An 18,326-nucleotide genomic window follows, 5' to 3' on the forward strand; every position below is an offset into this window, starting at 1 on the left:
GCAAAATAGACGGCACCAGACTCAGACCCTTTGAGATGAGAGCGGAAATTACATTTGTTCTATGCTAAAAAAGAAAAAAAAAAAGAATGTGCCTGACAAATGGATGGCTCACCTGTGCCAGGGGGTATTGGTTGGTAGTTTTCTGGTGGAAGGAGGGGGCAGGTCTGGATCTGGAGACCGTAGACCGTGGCAGCAGTGGAAACCCCGGGCTTGTACTCACACTCTACCTTCGAGCCAATCAGATCGGGAATGCTGCCGTTTATTAGGATGCCAACAGCCTGCAGCGAAAGAAAAAAATAAAATAAACAAACAAAAAAATAACAGATATAGGAGCAGAAACATAAATAGCTGCTCATGTTGATCAAAATTAATTAGATTTTTAATTTGCCGTGCCCGCAAATGTGTGTTCTGGTTGAGTTTATGCGCACAAGCTCGACGAGAGAGGGCGGAGGATGTTGGCGCCACTTCAAGATTGCTCAGGAGATCAGGCAGAAAAAGAGAAAAACTACCATGTGATGGAGAAACAGATGGTAGAGTGCTAGAATCACATCTAAATCTGCAGAAAGTGATGAAGTATGACAGATGTATAATGAGAAACATAACACCTCGCTGACATGTCTGAATTTTAGTTAAATGAATTTAATGTGAGGGGGAAAAAAGAAAAACACGTGGATGAGGGTGGAAGTTTAGAGAGAGGATCTTGGACTGGAGGAAAACAAATCAGCGTCTCAGCAGGTAGGAGTTGAGGTGGTCAGCGGCTTGTGCTGACATGTCTCAAAAATCTGCCCCATTGTTTGCTGGAATCGTTCATTTCCCCCCGCTCGGGCCCTGACTTCCTGCCTCCTGCTTCCTGTTTGCGGAGACAACCTTGAGCTGGGCTTCCTGCCGTTGAATCAGCCGTTTGGTGAAGCAATTATGGCCCACGGAAGACCGACCGCCCCCCAACAAGCAAATATTCACAATTAATGAAGCAATTAATGACCTGTCGTCTCCGCCTTCCATCAAATTACGCTCTGTAATTAGAGGTCAAATATATTCCAAGTGGCAGAGATCAGTGATCTAATCACGGCATTGTTATCTCCCTGTAACACGATGCACTGATGAGAAGGGATTATTGAAAACAACAGTTTGCATGTCAGACCACTCAGGGAATCTTTGAACCCAGATATATTATCCTGCCAAGAATGATTAAATCAGACTGGCGCTGTTAAAGAAGCCCAGCAATGCCACCAAAGAACAAACACCAACCCGAATTAAGGAAATGGTAAAAATCTGCATTATTGAGGGGATTATTTATAACAAATGCATGACAATGATGGAAAGTCTGAAAATTTGCTCAGACCACAAAACTGCCAAGCAACAACCCAGGACCCAAAAACAAGTCAAACCAAGACAAATTTATTGCTATTGCACATTTCAGCAAGTTTTAAGTGCTTTACACCATAAGCACATAACGCAGAACCAATTAAAAAACGAGAAACAAATCTTTAAAATCGTCAAGAATAATCATCAAATATATTAATCAAGTTTCTGTTCTTATTAATCAAATGCAACTCTAAACAGGTGGGTTTTTGGTGTTGGTGTAGGTTTAGTGTGTTTCAGGGTCGGTGTCTCTGGATCTTTGCGGTTTTCTGGAAATTTATTCCAAAATAGTGGGGCATAAAAACTGCATGCTGCGTCTCCATGTTTGGTTCTGATTCTGGGAATGTAGAGTAGACCAGAAGAACCAGAAGACCTGAGTGGTCCAGAAGGTTGATGCGCTGACAACGGGTCTTTAATCTGCTTTGGTGCTAGTTTATAAACTGTTAAAGTGTATTCTTAGAGCCACAGGAAGCCAGTGGAAGCACTTTTAAAACTGCGCTGATGTTCTCCATTTTCCTAGTTTTAGTGAGAACATGAGCAGCAGCGTTCTGGATCAGCTGCAGCTGAGTGACTTTTTAGGCAGACATGTGAAGACATTATTGTTTAGTAATCAATGCAACTAAACATAAATGCATGGATGAGCTTCTCAAGATCTTGCATTGACATTAGTTCTTTAATCCTAGAAATGTTCTTCAATTAATATAAGGCCAAGTTTGCAATTGTTTGTATGCGTCTCTGAATGTTCAGGTCTACAACTACACCCAGATTTTGAGCCTGATTACAAGTTTCTAGCTGTAGTAATTCTTTATTGTTCCTTTGTAGGTCCAAAGATAAAACACCAAATACTTCTAAGTTCAACGGAAGTTTGCACCAGTCTGGACAAAGATGTTTTGTGATAAGATGATACGATAAGACCTTGCTCATAATGACAAGAAAAATGTTTGGAGGAGTCAAGATGTGGCTTTGAAGAGTAAGAACACCATAGCCACTGCCAGGCATGTTGGTGGTTGTGTCATCCTGAGGGGTTACATTGTACAAAGTGGGTGGAATAACATCCACTTCAGCACTTTGACAATGTGTGTCCAAAACGGAAAAAATGTCTGCCATATCAAACCCTATTGGAAATTTAAGGATGAGACTTAAAAGGATAGTATTTGCTTAGTAACCAACTAAATTACATGAACTCCAAAAGAGTGGTCAAACACCCAGCCAGAACTATGCAAGAGGCTTGTTCATGAATACAACAAACATGTGATTGGAGTATAGTTTGCTTACCAACATTAGCCGGGCTGCATGTATAATTTTGACCCTGAGTAATTTAGAGAAAAATTAACATTATATTCAATCTTGTGCATCCAGATCTTTATTAAATTATCGAACATGTTTGCTGTATAGCCATTAAACCCTGAAAAGAAAATGTATCATTAAAACCCCCACATATGGCATTCTTGCCCAGTGATGAGTTTAGAGTATATATTAATTTCTTACTGTAACTCTATGTTCCCAACGGAGCACTTGGCTTTTAAACGGCAGGGTCTTTTTCAATTATCAGGCTCCTCTCCTGTGGAACCAGATGCCTGTGTTTGTTTATGAGGCAGACCCCCTGTTTACTTTTAAGATTAGGCATAACACTTTCCTTTTTTGATAGAGATGATAGTTAGATAGTTTATCTTGATCTATCTCTGTAGTTATGGTCTTCCGCTGCTTTTTCTACCCATAGACAGACTTTATCCCAGTGCCTCTTTGCATGTCTTTATCTCATTCAGTCTCAAGTCCCAGCTGAACCAGGCAGATAGCTGTTTAGACTAAATCTGGTTCTGATAGAAGTTTCATCCACATCAGGAAAAACGTCTCTATTGGCTGCCACCACCACGTTTTACAGTAGGTGTGACCTCCTTTAATGATGCACAGACCTTTTTTTAAATAACAAACATACCTGGTTTAATCAGACCACAGCATATCCTCATGCTGGGTCTAGTGCAGTGGTCTTAAACTGTTCTCTTTGAGAATCAGTGTCCTTCAACTTTTAGATGTGTCCCTTGTCCTACACACTTGAATTAAATCGCTAACTGCCTCCGTGGCATGCAGTCAGGCTCTACAGACCTCTGCTAATTAGCTAATATTGGCGCCAGGTGGACTGAAGCTGAGAGACATTTAAAAGTTATCAGACACCAGACCTTGATGACTGCAGTTTGAGACCACTGGTTCAATGGTTTCATGAGGGGAAAAAGCTTTTGTCTAGAAACCCGACATCTCAGTCCAGATTTATTGGACGTATCAGGATAGCTGGACTTCATTTTGGGTCAGATTACTTACAATCCAAACCACCTTCAATTGTAAGATGTTACAAAACAATGTTAGGAAAGTGCAAAATTTCCATACTGCACGCAATCTTCATTTCAGGGTTGCATCTTTAATCACTCAGTGAGTGAAAGACCTGAGAGGGGAAAACAGATATTTTAATTCACATTTGGCTTGTTTGTTTAGCAGCTGTGCGCCACTTATTTCCGCACAAAGAGCTCCCATGTGATTCAGTGCAGCAAAGTGCATTTAGACTGAGGTGCTATCAGAGCGGTGACCGTGAACAAAGGCAGTACTGCTGTAAATCAGAAAGCTAAACAAGCAGATGAATGTCAGCTTTACTAAAAAGGAGAAGGTGGCATTAAAAGAAGGGGGGGGAAGGGGAGCTGCAGCATCAAACGGCAGAGGTCCGATCGTATCTGCCGAGTTATAATAATAGGGCGGGCAACGACAGAGGTGGTGTCAGATTATAAATGTGTGTGGGAAAAATCTGCTTTAAATACAGTGACCCCATTACTGCCATTCCTTGCAGCTTATGACAAGGTGATGGCAATAGCAGGGGGGGAGAGAGAGAGAGAGATAACAGTACCTCGATTTTTGCAGAGATGCTGATCTCTGGGGGGGTCAGGGTGATGGAGGGACACTGCTTGGGGCCTTCACCCAGCGTGATCCAGGAGCGAGGCAGCAACCCTCGGGCACACTCGTTCTGGATGGTGCATCTAGATAGAAAGTGGCAAAATATGATTCGCATGCATATTGCCTTATCACATCACATCTCACTACGAATTGCAAAGGTTTTCCCACTTACTGAGCTTCATCACATTTTGTCACAGTGCAAACACAAACCTCAATGTTATCGTAATAGGATTTCTTTCTGATACAGTCCAATACATTCTGCAGCACAGTCACAAAGTTTTAGGAAAACAATGTTTGGTGTGCTGCAGTTTTGTGAACAGTTTTGCATTCGTATTCTTCAAAACTGACTCAGTATTTGTAGATCTGTGGTTTTCCTCTTTGGCCTCGACCAGATTGGCACATCCGGTGACTGAAACTTGTTCTTTTTTGCGAGATAACTCATCCTCAGTTAGATTGAGATCTGTGACCAAAAATGTTCAAGTCCTGCCGCAGACTTTCATTTGAATTATGATCTAACAACACGGAACAACTGTAATGTGTTCCAACAAATCCTGAATATGGTTTAATTGAATTATAGATCTGGTTGTATCATTCTGGTTGTTGTCTTGATGGAAATAAGTCCACAACCCCAAACTGAAGTCTTACAGTCTTTAGCATGTTGTCTCTGAGGAATTACCTTCATTTAACCTTCCCTCAACTCCAACCAGCTCCTCTGCCTCCACAGCATGATGCTGACACCAACAATTGTTACTGTTCAAATGTTGGGTTCAAGGCAACTTGCAGTATTAGTTTTCCATAACACACAATGTTTAGACTTTCGGCCAAAGAGTTACATTTTAGTCTGAACCAACCACCATGCATGTTTTAGGACTTAAAAGAATGAGTGTTTAAAAGGGTTCTGCAACCCTGAGTATCATCCTGACAAGATAACACTGTGATTTCAATTGGTTGTGCTGATACAGAGACACATCTAAAACATGCAGGACAGGGGGGCCCTGAGGACTAATCTCTATGAGGGATCCGAAGCTCGTGATAATCTTTTGCAATCTTAAACCTGGCTTTGAACATCTTCACAGCCTTCTCCCTGACCCGTCTGCGAGGTTCCTTGGTCTTCATGATGCTATTTGTCCACTAATGTTGTCATAGTCTCAGTTATTTTAGATTTGTCTATCAGTTAAATAACTACACTCTCTGGTTTTAGCATCACAAAGTGTGAAAAAGTTTAAGGCGTTTGATTAATTCTGCAAAGCACCGAGGCAACATGGCTACATAGGCTTTAAAGTCCCATTTGACGCTATGATCACATATAATAACCGCTTGTCATCGCTGCATCTTGTAATCGAGAGTTGTGCATGTGTGAACGCAGAGCTTTAAGGTCAAAATTTCAACCTTTGCGAGGAAAGCACGAACTTTTCAGTTTCCATTTCATTCCAGAACTTGTCAAAGTCTCACCGTTGGGTTTCACGGTCTGCTTCCCGCAGATTTATGAGGTGCTCTGGTCTCCTAATGTCACATTCAGACCTCGGCTGTCAGTTTGCCTGGCTCGGCACAGGAGACCACTTGACTCTAGGTCACACGCATTGCTATGGTAACCCATCCGGCAGGCGGCAAGATCAGGAACCAGTCGCAGATATCAGAATAGCAAAAACTACCAGACTGGGACTTAATCTGCATGAAGCAACAGTGCATCCATGAATCTGCATGCTTGTTTCAGGGACACATTTAAAGCTGCTCGTCTGTGAAATAACGAATTCCTGGTACAGGAAAAATTGTGAAAGGCCATTCGACAAGCAACATGGCCTCACACTTTGACTTGTGTTTCACTAATGAACTTCAATGTTGGCACAAAGTTCAGTTCATCTGTAGCTCTGGCTGGAAGGACAAAGTGACCTTTCAGTCAGAGCTACAGAAGAATCTAAAGAGGGGCCCATTTGGTGTCCTCCTCACATGTCCCATTATGAGCTTGGTACATCCCACTTTCCTTTCACACTTTGGTGGTTGTTTTAAAGTAAAGTGTGTGGCCATGTGCCTGCAAGTGTGAGGATTTGTGTTCGAGGAAAGTAGACATCCAAAATCTCAGTCCCACTGGCACTTAGGGACCTGGAGGGTCTGTGAGGTCAGCTACTGAGCTAAAAATAAAAATGATGGCTCTGGAAGCAATGTGAAAAAAAAAGAAAAGATACCCAGACACAAACAAACTCATAAACTCTGAACGCATTCTCAACAGTCCCCACTGAAGGGGATTTTGTTGACCCTCACAATGCACACAGGATGATAATTACCACTTGCTTTGGAATTTAGTAAAGCTGCTAAGATGATGACTAAGTTTAAGAGGGCAGACATCAGTGAGAGGACAAAAAATATTTTGATAACTCCAAAACTGATTGGCACAGTCTTGGACTTTTGCAATAAATCAGCCATATTATCTTACAACAACTTTAATGAAATGTTTATGTGAGCTGTGCCAAAGCTGTGCCTTCATGGTTATTAAAGGCTTAGCTGCACAAAGGTAGGAATACAAGCAATTGCAATATTATTTTAGTATATTGTAGTGATTATATTGGTTGAAATTACTTTTAACTCATTTAATTTACCCACATTGTGATGTTTTAAATACCTACCATGACTTAACCCCTGTATAAGCATCAAAGGCCATCTAACTGTCAAAAGCTATTACTGATGCATCATATGGGAATGCATGGCAATACAAACATCATCCTTAACCAAATGTTGCATCCGACCTGTCCTTTAAAATCAGGATATTGTGCAAACTGATGTTAAATTAGATGCTGCTTATTATGCAGTTTTATAAAAAGCATTGCATTTTCTCTTATCTTGAGCCACATGCCTGCTTATAGGATAGATTACTATAAAGTCAGCAGTGAATGCAGCAGCTCACTCTCACCATGGTCAGGATGCTGTGATGATACCAAGGCAGTCTTCCTTGGCCAAACAGTCAAAAATGCATATATTTTATTAATGAAAGCAACTGATGAGTAGAGAAGAGAAAAAAGGCTTTTTGTCTTCACTGCTCAACCTTTGAATTTCTATCCCCCCACCCATCTTTATTTTCAATAAAAATTTCAACTCCTAAAAGGATTTTTCTCGAGCCATCCCAAGATTAACTTGGTCCCTATCTTGCCTAAAATTTTTTTTAAAAGTCTTAGTCTTACGAGATATATTTCTTCCATATGTCAGTATGTAACTCAAAGTATTTAGGTCGCTGGATATGATGAAGGCGACTTGATGTAGTTCCAACCAAGCACCAGAAAGGGAATGAAAGTGTTTTGATTCTGGAATATTTGTTAGCACCATATGGGCTGATCGTAGTATTTCTGAAAATGCTGCTCTTCAGTGAGATTTTCATGCAGAATCATCTCTTTGGTTTGCAGAGGATGGATGAAAAAATAGCTAAACCGTCCAGTGAGAGGCAGTTGCGGTAAAGAAATATGGCTCTGTGATGTCAGAGGTCATGGTCAGACTGGTTCAAGACGATAGATAGAAAGGCAACCGCAGCTCAAATGACCACTCCTAAAAACCAAGCTATGCTGAATACCATCACTGACCTTGCAAAAGTGAGACATTTTGAAATTTGGTGTAAGAAACCAAAGAGCATAGATCCAAATGCATTATTATTAAGAAAAAAATGTATCATTAGATGCTGTTTACGAGATCATCCTCCATGAAAAAAACTTTTACCACCTGTCTCTTTAATATCCCCTTTCTGAAAAATACCCGCTCGCACTAGTCTGCCAGTTGATCAAGAAATGTGAACTCTTGCTGACTGGTCCCCTGCAGGAATCCTACAAATGATCCTACAAATGATCCTGAAATCCTACATTATGATATACTGTAACTAAGTACGGTGGGGGGAGGGGGGAAGCTGTGAAAGTATGGTTATTTTCCTCCTTCCAGTCTAAAGAGACAGGCTTTAAATCGCAGCGCCTTCCAGGGGTTGGGTACATTCAGTTCAAATCAAACAGAGAGGAAGACTACCATGCTCGCTCCTACTTACACCTACTGCTAATTTAGAATCAGCAATAAACTGAATGTGACTGTTTTTGGAAGTGGAAAGAAGCCATAAAAAAACCCACAAAGGCTCAGGCAGAACATGCATACTCCACACAGAAAGTCCCTAAGCCAACCGTCAGTTTTCTCACTGTGACAGCGCTAACCACTATGACAGCGTTCCTTGCTTTCAGCCCGGAAGAATATATTTAGTTCGTGCAGTAATGTCTAGATTTTATCTTTTAAGTGCTGAATGCGTCCTAATTGGACGAAACTGAAGCAAGCATCCAGGAAATGTTATTTTACATCTCAAAAGGAAAGGAGCATCAACAAACGGCAAGAAAAAAGAAAAGAAACTCTCTCATTTCATTATCTTGAATTCATTCGTAAAATCTACTAACACCTTGCTAATTCAAACAGCAATTTGCTATGCTGCACTGTGGAGGAATTAAGTCAAATAATTTCACTTTCCTCTGAAGCACAAATACAGACAGCATTGAATTTACACAAACTCTGCGCCACTTTAAAAGATGTTCAAAACAACTCCTCGAAACAACAACAGTCATCTTATCCTTCAAATCTAACCAGCTTCCCTATCTTTGCAGTAGTAGCCTTCCCACAGCAAAGTACTACCACCACCATACATGTGCGTTTTCACACTTGTGGAGTTCTTCAGATCTCCGCGGAGGTGTCGCACAGAGAAGTTTCACTCTAAGATCTGGTTTCAAAAAGTGTCGGTGTGAGAGACTGCCATCATCGGCGACAGGTTCACGAGGCAAACCTGTTGCGGCTTTACTGAAGAGTGGTGCAAACGGGGCAGCAGTTACTTTTTCACCACCGATAGCATTCCCTCAGCATGATGCCAACACCACTATGCTTCACAGTGCAAGAAGGTCAAGAAGTTCATTGTTCGATTCATCTGACTAGACCACTTGCTTCCACCATCTTCTTGTTTCTTGTAGTTTGCACGCCGCAAACTGCAAACCTTACAGCATTATTTAAACAATAGCTTTCTCTAAGCCACACTTCCATAAAGGCCAGATTTGTGAAGTGCACTACTAATAGCTGTCCTACTGTTAGGAGAGGAAAACAACAAACTCACTCATAGTGTTTTTATTTTTTTCTTTCCTAAAATGCCTGCTAATTCAAACAGCAATTTTCTCAAACACTGCACTGTGAAGAAATTAATTCAAAGCACTTCACTTTCTTTTGAAACACTAATACGCACGGCGATGAAAATACAATTCTGACATGCAAACACTCGTCCTCTCCCTCTCCACGCTCTGCCAGACTTTAAAAGCTTTTCCAAAAAAGCTCCTTTAAAATAAACAGAGTCAACATTTTCAGCTAAAATATGACCTGTGAAAACTCATCACCCCCCAGAGTGTCTGAAGAGGTGGGAAGCCGGTGAAGCTGTTAAACAGCAGCAGAACATATGAGCTTCTGAAGTGCTCACGCCAACACAAACGAACGCTGACACACACACACACGCACACATACACTGACAGATAAGAACATGCAGATAAGCATGATAATTTGTGAATAGCAACGATGGCATGTCATGCATAATTTGATTCAAATAAAGATATTTAAGTGCTTTCTCGTGACATGTGGCAGATTAAACCAGCACCGGCATGAAAGCAGTGATCAAGGACTGGGTTTTATCTCCGCCAGAGAAACCGGCTCTCTTTTTCTGACAACAATGCCACCTCACACAAGCGAACAGACATGTTTTCGTGCTCCCTCCACATCGCGGATGTGCCGAGAGACGTCAGAGCCGTGCATATAATCAAACTGGCCCCCAAAGGGACAGTGGCGGCTTCACAGATTGCGAAATCTAGTAGTTTGGCTTTTCCTCCTCTGCTCCCAGTGTCTGCTGTTGTATCAGACAGTGAGGTGATGAAGGAGATCATCCACCCCCACGCCACATCGCCCAGGCCTCGAAACCACAAAGCCAGCCCAGCGGCCGGCGGGCCTGGCCAAACAGTGCATCAAACACACAAACACTCATGACATCAGCTCCCTGGCCTCTGAGAGCCAGAGAGAGACGCGCACTCACGCTGACACTTGCACGCAGGCTTACACACTTTGACATTTCCTTGTAAAAAGAACCAGTGTGCTCGCTCCCTCCCACTACCATCATCACAATCAACGCTCCTTTGTAGAGGGATAGGAAAGGGGACAGGGGCACAGGGGGAGGAGAAGACGAGAACTAGGGAGACAGGGTGGCAGGCAGAGAGATAGATGGCTAAAATTCTCAAAGCTACTGGAGAATAGAAGGGCGAGGAATGAAAAAAAAATAGAAAGCGGAGGACAGGGAGGGTCGTTAGAGTAAAAAATGCAGTAGAGTGAGAAAGAAAGTGGAATAAAAACAACATATAGATAAATAGAGAGAGGAGACAGGGAGATAACAATGAGCAATGCCGGGTTTTAGTTGACTGAAGCCCTGGGCAAGTCCCTACTTCTGCTCACCACATCCCTTCTCATCTTTTCTTTTGTGGTTTTAATATTCTAGTGTCGGTCCTGATACTTTTTTAAAGTCTGTGTGTTGCTATTAATGTGTGTATGGTCTGAGTAGCTCATAAGTCTTCATATCATGAGTGACACCACATTCAGATGAAGCTCTTTGCATTTTTTTCCCCCCCAATGTTTAAAGATGAACAAAACACCTAGAAAGGAAATGTCAATGTTCTGGTGAAATGAGTCAACAAGTAGCTCGCAGCATCAGTTTCATGTTCATTGTCAAGTGTCTGGCATTCCAAGATGAGTCAGTCTTCATCAGTGCAGATAAAGTGTTTTCATATTGTTGTATGAGATTGACTGAGAGCATTTTTTTTGTATATCATCCCAAAAGCTGTGCTGCCCAGGATGTCAGGTCATACCACTCATATCAAAAACCGCCACTGACAATGAGACAGTGAGACAGGCTGATCACATTCACACAGACACACTTTGCTTTAACCCTTCCAGCTCTTAACGACCTCTAGCAGCCCTAGGACCTCTAGAGCTGCAGCACAGCTTGTCACTAAATTCACTATCTAGACTGATCTGCTTTAATCACTGGCAACTAACCAGAACACAGACCCACATAAACACAGCTCGACGGCACTCATATTCTGACATGGGTCCAGAAAGCCCATCCAGACTCAGTCACATTAATCACTGTGTACTTCCACCAGCTCACAGCTCCACTTCAGCCAAGTCACTCCTCGTCAGGCACTCCCACCCTCAGACCGCCCCAGAGCCAGGGGAACACTCCAAACAATAATGTTACTCCCAAGTCTGAGGCTATGTGGAAAGCAAATCAATAGTGATCCAAGGACAGTTTTTCAAACCCAAAACACGCTCTGCCAGTGCCAAGGCGACACTTTCAAACCGAGAGTGACAAATCCCAAAACCAGGAAAAGAGTCAGCGGGTTTTTTACTGTGCCTCAAGTATCAAAGCGGCAAACAAAAGCAATTTCATCAAACTATCAGTCTTCGCTTTTATTGCTTCCAAAGGACTGCTAAGTCAGATCACGCTGCTGTGGTTAAACTTCTGCATTTAACTAGAAAGACGAAGTGAACCTTTCCACACTTCATCCTTTCTGATTATGTCAGCAACCACATAGCATGACCTTGGCACTATATCACATGGTAATATGATTCAATTAAGTTTACCAGAAGAAAATCAAGGAAAACAGAATACAATAAAGGTTGTTTTCACACCTGACAGTCCGGTGGGTTCGGTTCGATAACGGGCCTAATTTGTTATATTTCCAGCTGTATCAAACACACCAAACCGCTGGAGAAACCTGTTCACCACTTCTAGGTTTTCAGGCAAACCAGAGTTCACTTTTCTGTTCAGTGTCAGAGTTTTATTGTGATTTCGATCCTCCCCAAATGAACCGAACTGTGCAGGCAAACAAACTAGAGTTTGATCAAAGAGAACTAAGCAGGACTGGTGTGAAGGCACCCTGAAAGGAAGACATTTCAAAACCACAAAAGGTTGTCATTCTCACCTGTTCTCCAAAGTGCACCAACCACAGTAGGCATCTTTAGCCCCCAAGCAGTCAGTGCAGGTCTTCCACTGGTCACATTCTGCTACTTTCACTCTCAGCATCTGTACACAACAGCAACAGCAATTAAAAAAATAAAAAAGATTAAGGAAAGAGATTTTCGTTTTTTAACAAACTTGCTGGTTTGGTACAAGACAAATAAATAACAGCAATTTACTCTGTGACAGCTCTGAACATCAGTTAATATGTCACTGAACAAATACACTCCACAACATCTGCTGGCTACAGCTTGTCAGAAGTTTGGATTTGCTTCTTTTTCTCTGTTGCCTAATCTTTGTAATTAGGTCATCTGTGGGATTTGGACTGCTGGGCGGACATAACAAGCAATTTAATGATGTAGTCTGGCCCCTGGGAAAATAGTAATTTCTAGCAATCCCAATGGATAATGCAATAAATGAACTTAAAAATAGTCCATAAATTGGTCAGCAGAAAGTTGCAGCTTCAGTTATTCTAGGAAAATAGGTAGTGACAGAGCATTGTTTTTGCTGTTATAAATATAATTTTCTTCATTTTACAAAGCAGATTCTGTGGGTAGTAGATTATGTATTGTTTTTGACAAGGAGCATGAAAAGGGGATTTGTAGTTGTCCCCGTTATTATTATTATTAATATTATCATCATTAATACGACCCAGAAGGATTGACAAAATGCAAAATCCACAACAGCACAAAGCTACAACAGAAGTTATGCTAAAATGTTTAGCATAACTTTCATTTTAGCATAATTTCAGCTTGTGATTTTGTTGATGCATTTTTTTTTTTTTTACATTTTTGGGTCACTGTACATATACCATTGTTGTTATCACTAGTGCCAATGTCAAAATTGGTGAATGAAATAAAAAAAAAAACACAACATTACACTAGCAATAATTTCAACATGACATTCAAGAGGTTATGGATCGTGCTGTATGTTGCTAACAAGATTTTTTGCAACAACTTCCCATAAAATGTGTGAAAACAACTTCAGCTCATCGGTGTGCATATTAAAATGTGTCGGAAAACAGGAAGCAAAGTGATTTAATCTCTTCGCAGAAAGAAATCAGGTACACCGACGCTATGTGACATAAATGCAGTAGGTGCAACCACATACAGCCTTAAGTGCGGCAGTTGTGAAACCAGCTGGGAGCTTTGAACTCTGAAGGAGCTCAGAGCGCCACAACAAATCTAACCGTGTTCTGCTAAATGGAAGCAATGAGCCTGGATTTTAGCAGATGTGTTCTGAAAGTGGTTCTTGTGGTTCCTCTGTCTGTGACATCTGTGCAGATTAGCAGTAAACATCTACCGCCTGAAACCTTGTCTGTACTCGGGTGCTTACGTGGTGAGAAGTCATGACATAAAGAAAATTGCCGTCGTTGGGGTCGAAAGTCATGATGTGGTGAACCGCTTCGCCAGCTGGCAGCTTCATGTTCCTCTGGCTGGCCAAGGTCATGTTAGGGAAGAGGGTCAGCTGCCAAGATAGAGTGAGAGTAGAAATCAGTGTAAAATAAGATCAAACGTACCACAGAACCTCAGTCTGGCACCACTAGCTTTATCTAAGCACCACATGGTTTACAAGACAACATGAATTGCTTTTGCTTTCTGCTGATTGAACAAATTCAGGCTTTCTGACATTTGTCTATACACGCTTGGTGACTCCCGACAGAAACTTGCACATAATGATCTCTGCTGGGAGGCTGCTTCCACCTACAACAATGTTTGCAAGGTTTCGTCAGCCTGCCGATTGGCTTGCTCCTTCCCATGTTGGGAAAGTTGTCATCGGAGGCTCCAGGAGCTGCTTGTTGAAATATTAATGAATCGTTTGCCGAGAACAATGCAGTATTTGGCAAAAGTTTTTTAGACCACTTCCAATTTCTCTATTCTTTACTTCTAAGAGTCACAATCAGTTTTCATCTGTGATTCCTTTTGCTTTAGGAAAGTCCCTTAAAGTTTCTGTTTGGATTATGACTGCTGTTTTACTCCTTTCCCTCAAAAAAGTGGAGAGTTGACAAGTCAAGTGGAGGACAAAAAAAGTATTTTAAAGCCTAAAAACTATCTAAAGGAGAACTGTGAGTCAAAGAAAAACTCCAGCAAAGAACTGATTCCATATAAGCTCAATCAACCTTCCCATGACCACATCCTATGTTCAAGAGGTTTTGCTAAATTTAATGCAAAGTCAGCAATTTGATGCAAATAGCTCAGCATGGGGTGAAATGGAAATGTTTGGGTACAAATAGGTGAAATGACAAAATTGACAGAGTCCCTCCTAAATCATCCAACTTGACAGTAGAAACTTCAACTCAGCAAGCTAAAAGCTTTCATGTCTGACAGCAACTGCGAGTATCGGCAAGTCTTAAGAAAAAAAAAATCCTTAAAATGATTTTAGTTCATTACTTAATTTCCTGAATATGTTTTTTTTTATTGTTTTACCCGCTCAAAAACATTTTAGGAGATTCTCTGCTCGAGCAAATGTGCCTAATCTTGCTGTGCCGAGCTGTGATTTATCTACAGACTGGCCGTCTTACAGCTCAAGATAATAAAATGGTGAAATATTAACACGTACGCACAAACATATGCACACACAGACACACTCACACATAAAGAGCTCTGTAGGAAAAACAAACAGCGCTGAGTGAGACTTCCTGTCACGCTAACAGAGAAAGCCCTTATTTCTGTAATTCACTGGGTTTCTCTTCAGTGGAGGCATCCTGCCATTCTAGGGAACTGGCACACTGACTGACACTTTTATTGACAAGCATGGGCACTGTCGCCTCTCCATCTGCGGGACACGCACAGGGCCTTAGAATAGCATTCACACTTTTAGAACTTTTTCCATGTCTTTTTTTTTGTCAGTAATTTATATTACTGGGATTTTATGTGATAGACCGACACAAAGCTTGTATTTTGAAGTGCTTGTATTTTGAAGTGGAAGGCAATAATGGATAATTTTCTAGATTTTCACACATGAAACTCTAAAAAGGGTTGGTGTCCTTTTGCCGTAGCTACAACTGCAAGTCTTTTGAGGCTTGTCTCTCCCAGCTTCAAAAGGAGCGACACTTTGGAAAACAACGTTCATGTTTTGCAGCTGCAGTATGTAACTTTTATAAAAGAAAATATGGTTTTAATATATTTGTTAGTATGAGACAAACAGTCTGTGAAAAAATAGAGGTCTTCTGCCTCTGCTCCGACAGCCATCTGCTCTTGGTCAGGAACAACCAATCAGAGCCAGGGGGAGGGTCTTAGTACTGTCAATTACTCTTGTGTATGCATTGCTCACACCCTCCCCCTTGCTCTCTACTACATTCAGGCTCGTTAGCATGAACAGATCTCTTGTAACGGCGAGTTTTTTCTTGACCGTTAGTGCACTGAGCAGCGCATATACAAATGTGATTGACAGCACTAAGACCTTCCTCCTGGCCTTTTGGTTTCCGACTGTGAGAAGTGCATTTCTGCAAATTACAGTAGTCGCTCAGGAAAGAAGTTGGAGGAGCATGATTTTTTCACAAATTATCTGTCTCATGTTATAGAATCACAAACAACACAGTGACAGTTTCATCAAATACGTAAAAGACATTTTTTCGAACGTTAACTACTGCAGCTTTATCACAGATTGTAAATTCTTCCAGGTTCGTCTTGTAATTATCCGTTCATTCACTCCAGTTGTGGACATGATGCTGCCACCACCATTTTTCACAGTGAGAATGGTATGTCTATGGTGATGCGCAGTGTTAGGTCCTACACATAACCTTTTACTTCATCAGAGCACCTTCTTCCACATGCTTCATGTTGAGGGGTTTATTTAAATATCTACATTTCAGACCGGACTGCTTACAGCTTTCTTTCAGCAGAGGCCTTCTTTTAACATTAAAATCAGACTTATGCTCCATCCTGTTGAGAGATTTTTCCATCTGAGCTGTGAATCTTTGCTGCTCCTGCACATCTACCATGGACCATTTCACTGCTTTAGGTCATAGGGTCAACAACCTTTGCACCCAAACAATTAGTTCCTCCTTAAAATGTATTTGGAGCCAAAAATGCTGGTTATTGTGTAAGAGAAGCGTGAAATAGTAGTTTGTTTTTACAATATCTACAATAAGATATTTGTTTAGATTTTCAATTTAAAGAACAATTTTGATGTTGTTGTTCATTAAACCTTTACACAAAAGAGAATGGATATCTATTCTTTGGTGTAACATTGTGTTTTTATAGAAAACGATGCCAAAAACAGAACAGTTTGCAACCAAAACACAAACAAATTACGAAGCAAAAATATTCTTTACACTAAAACTTCAAAGGACGACATTTGGTTATTGGCTTTACATTTTAAAGCACTGATCAATTCCTTACCATTTTATCTTGTCACAGTGGAGGATCTGAAGAGTCATTTTCGACCCACCAGTTGGAGATTCCTGTTTAGGTGTCATGTCTTGACAGGTTTGCTGCTGTACTATACTTTTTTTATTTCCAAAACGTTGAGGCCTTTACAGAACACTTGCATTATTTTCTATTAAAAATAACAAGCAGCTAAACTTTGCTAGCTATTTACATGACATTTGAAGAAACGCGTTTGAATTGGTTTTAGTTTGGGGCTTTCAGAGTAAAGGTTGTGGATACAAATGAGCCCCTCACTTTACAGATGTTCACATTCTTTTATCATTTTCTGTCCACTTCATTTGAATTAAAAAAAAAAATATTTAAACTTCTGGCGGTAACATGTCAAAATGGGACAATGTCCAAGAAAGGAGAATATTTCTGCATCGAACAGCGCAAGAAAAACAAACGTCACCACCTACTGAGCCAGGCCGGGTAATTTTAAATCGAAGCAGACAGAAGCTTAGTAAAGCCGGATGAAAGACATTGTCTCAGGCTCCAAATATTGCTGTCATTTTTAAACGCCACCCACCACTTCTATAAGCACACACAGTGGGGATAGTAAGCAGCTGTATTGTGTCTTCAGCCTGCGCCCCAGTGACTGCAAACACACGCAGAGAGTGACACAGCGAGGAGCCTGCAAACAGCGGCCCACACACCTGGAAAGGGTAAAGAATAGGAGGTGAGCTGTGGCACAAAGCGCCACCCGGTCAGCCAGCAAAACACCTGCTGCACTGGCAGGTCGCTCTGATTCCATTCTCTATCTATCTTCATGCAGATCAAAGGCTCTATTCAACCAAGGAACGCTCAGCTGCTGTGCACTCATTCTCTCCTGTCCTCTCTCTGTGTGAGTATGTTTGGATGTGTACAACCGGGAGAATAAAGATCGATAGAGGTGAGCCAGCAAGAGAAATGTAGTTGATACCAGATACTAACATACACTGTATAAAAGGTCACATTAGCTTTCGGTAACCATTGTTTAGTCTTAAATCAAAATGAACACTTCCAGTTGATGTATTTATTTTCTATTTTCTAAATGCCAGAACAGTTTTTTTTTTTTTTTTTGTGGATGAAATTTAAAGCATCGCCTCAAAATACAATGGGGAAATAAAAACTTACAACAAAACCAAAAGACCTTAAATAGACGCTGGCTGAAACCAGTTAGTTATCATTCACAGGCGAGACAGTTCTGAATGAAGTTGGGCTGAAAGACTAATCTACTCTAAAAGAAACATCAAAAGCAAGACTACCACTAGGAAACTCATTCAAGGCGAAGGCCTGGGAAGCTAGCAAACCTCAGAACCATCACTATGTGATGTACAATGTAGACAATATCATGTTGGGAGTGTTTGGTCTTTAATGGTCTTCTTTTTTTTTGGGACTTTAAAGTTCTGCAAACTATTGTCTGGCGCTTATAGAAAGACATACAAACTTATTTTCAAAAATCCCTCCCTTATTATTCTGGAGCAACTAGAATAATAGCAAACAGAAAGGGCTTTGTTTATCCAAACTGACTTAAAACAGGAAATGTTTAGTATGATTAAATCTTTTTGCACCCTTTATTTCAATATCTGTAGATAGAGTCTGTTTTCACAGTGAATCAAAGGGTTTATATA

General features: G+C 41.0%; 1 protein-coding gene across 4 annotated transcripts in view; it reads right to left on the minus strand.

The window, feature by feature from the left end:
* The window catches only part of plxnd1 (plexin D1), a 104,405-nt gene that overhangs the window by 77,479 nt on the left and 8,600 nt on the right, over positions 1–18,326 (minus strand). For all 4 annotated transcript variants that reach the window (XM_008414048.2, XM_017305700.1, XM_008414045.2 and 1 more), the window contains exons 3-6: positions 13,679–13,810; positions 12,309–12,409; positions 4,253–4,382; positions 113–278 (exon numbers count right to left, since the gene is read on the minus strand). In XM_008414048.2, the coding sequence (XP_008412270.1) occupies positions 113–278; positions 4,253–4,382; positions 12,309–12,409; positions 13,679–13,810 (529 nt within the window). The remainder of the gene's footprint in view (positions 1–112; positions 279–4,252; positions 4,383–12,308; positions 12,410–13,678; positions 13,811–18,326) is intronic.

This window comes from Poecilia reticulata, linkage group LG7 (assembly GCF_000633615.1).
Source record: "Poecilia reticulata strain Guanapo linkage group LG7, Guppy_female_1.0+MT, whole genome shotgun sequence".
Lineage (NCBI taxonomy): Eukaryota > Metazoa > Chordata > Actinopteri > Cyprinodontiformes > Poeciliidae > Poecilia > Poecilia reticulata.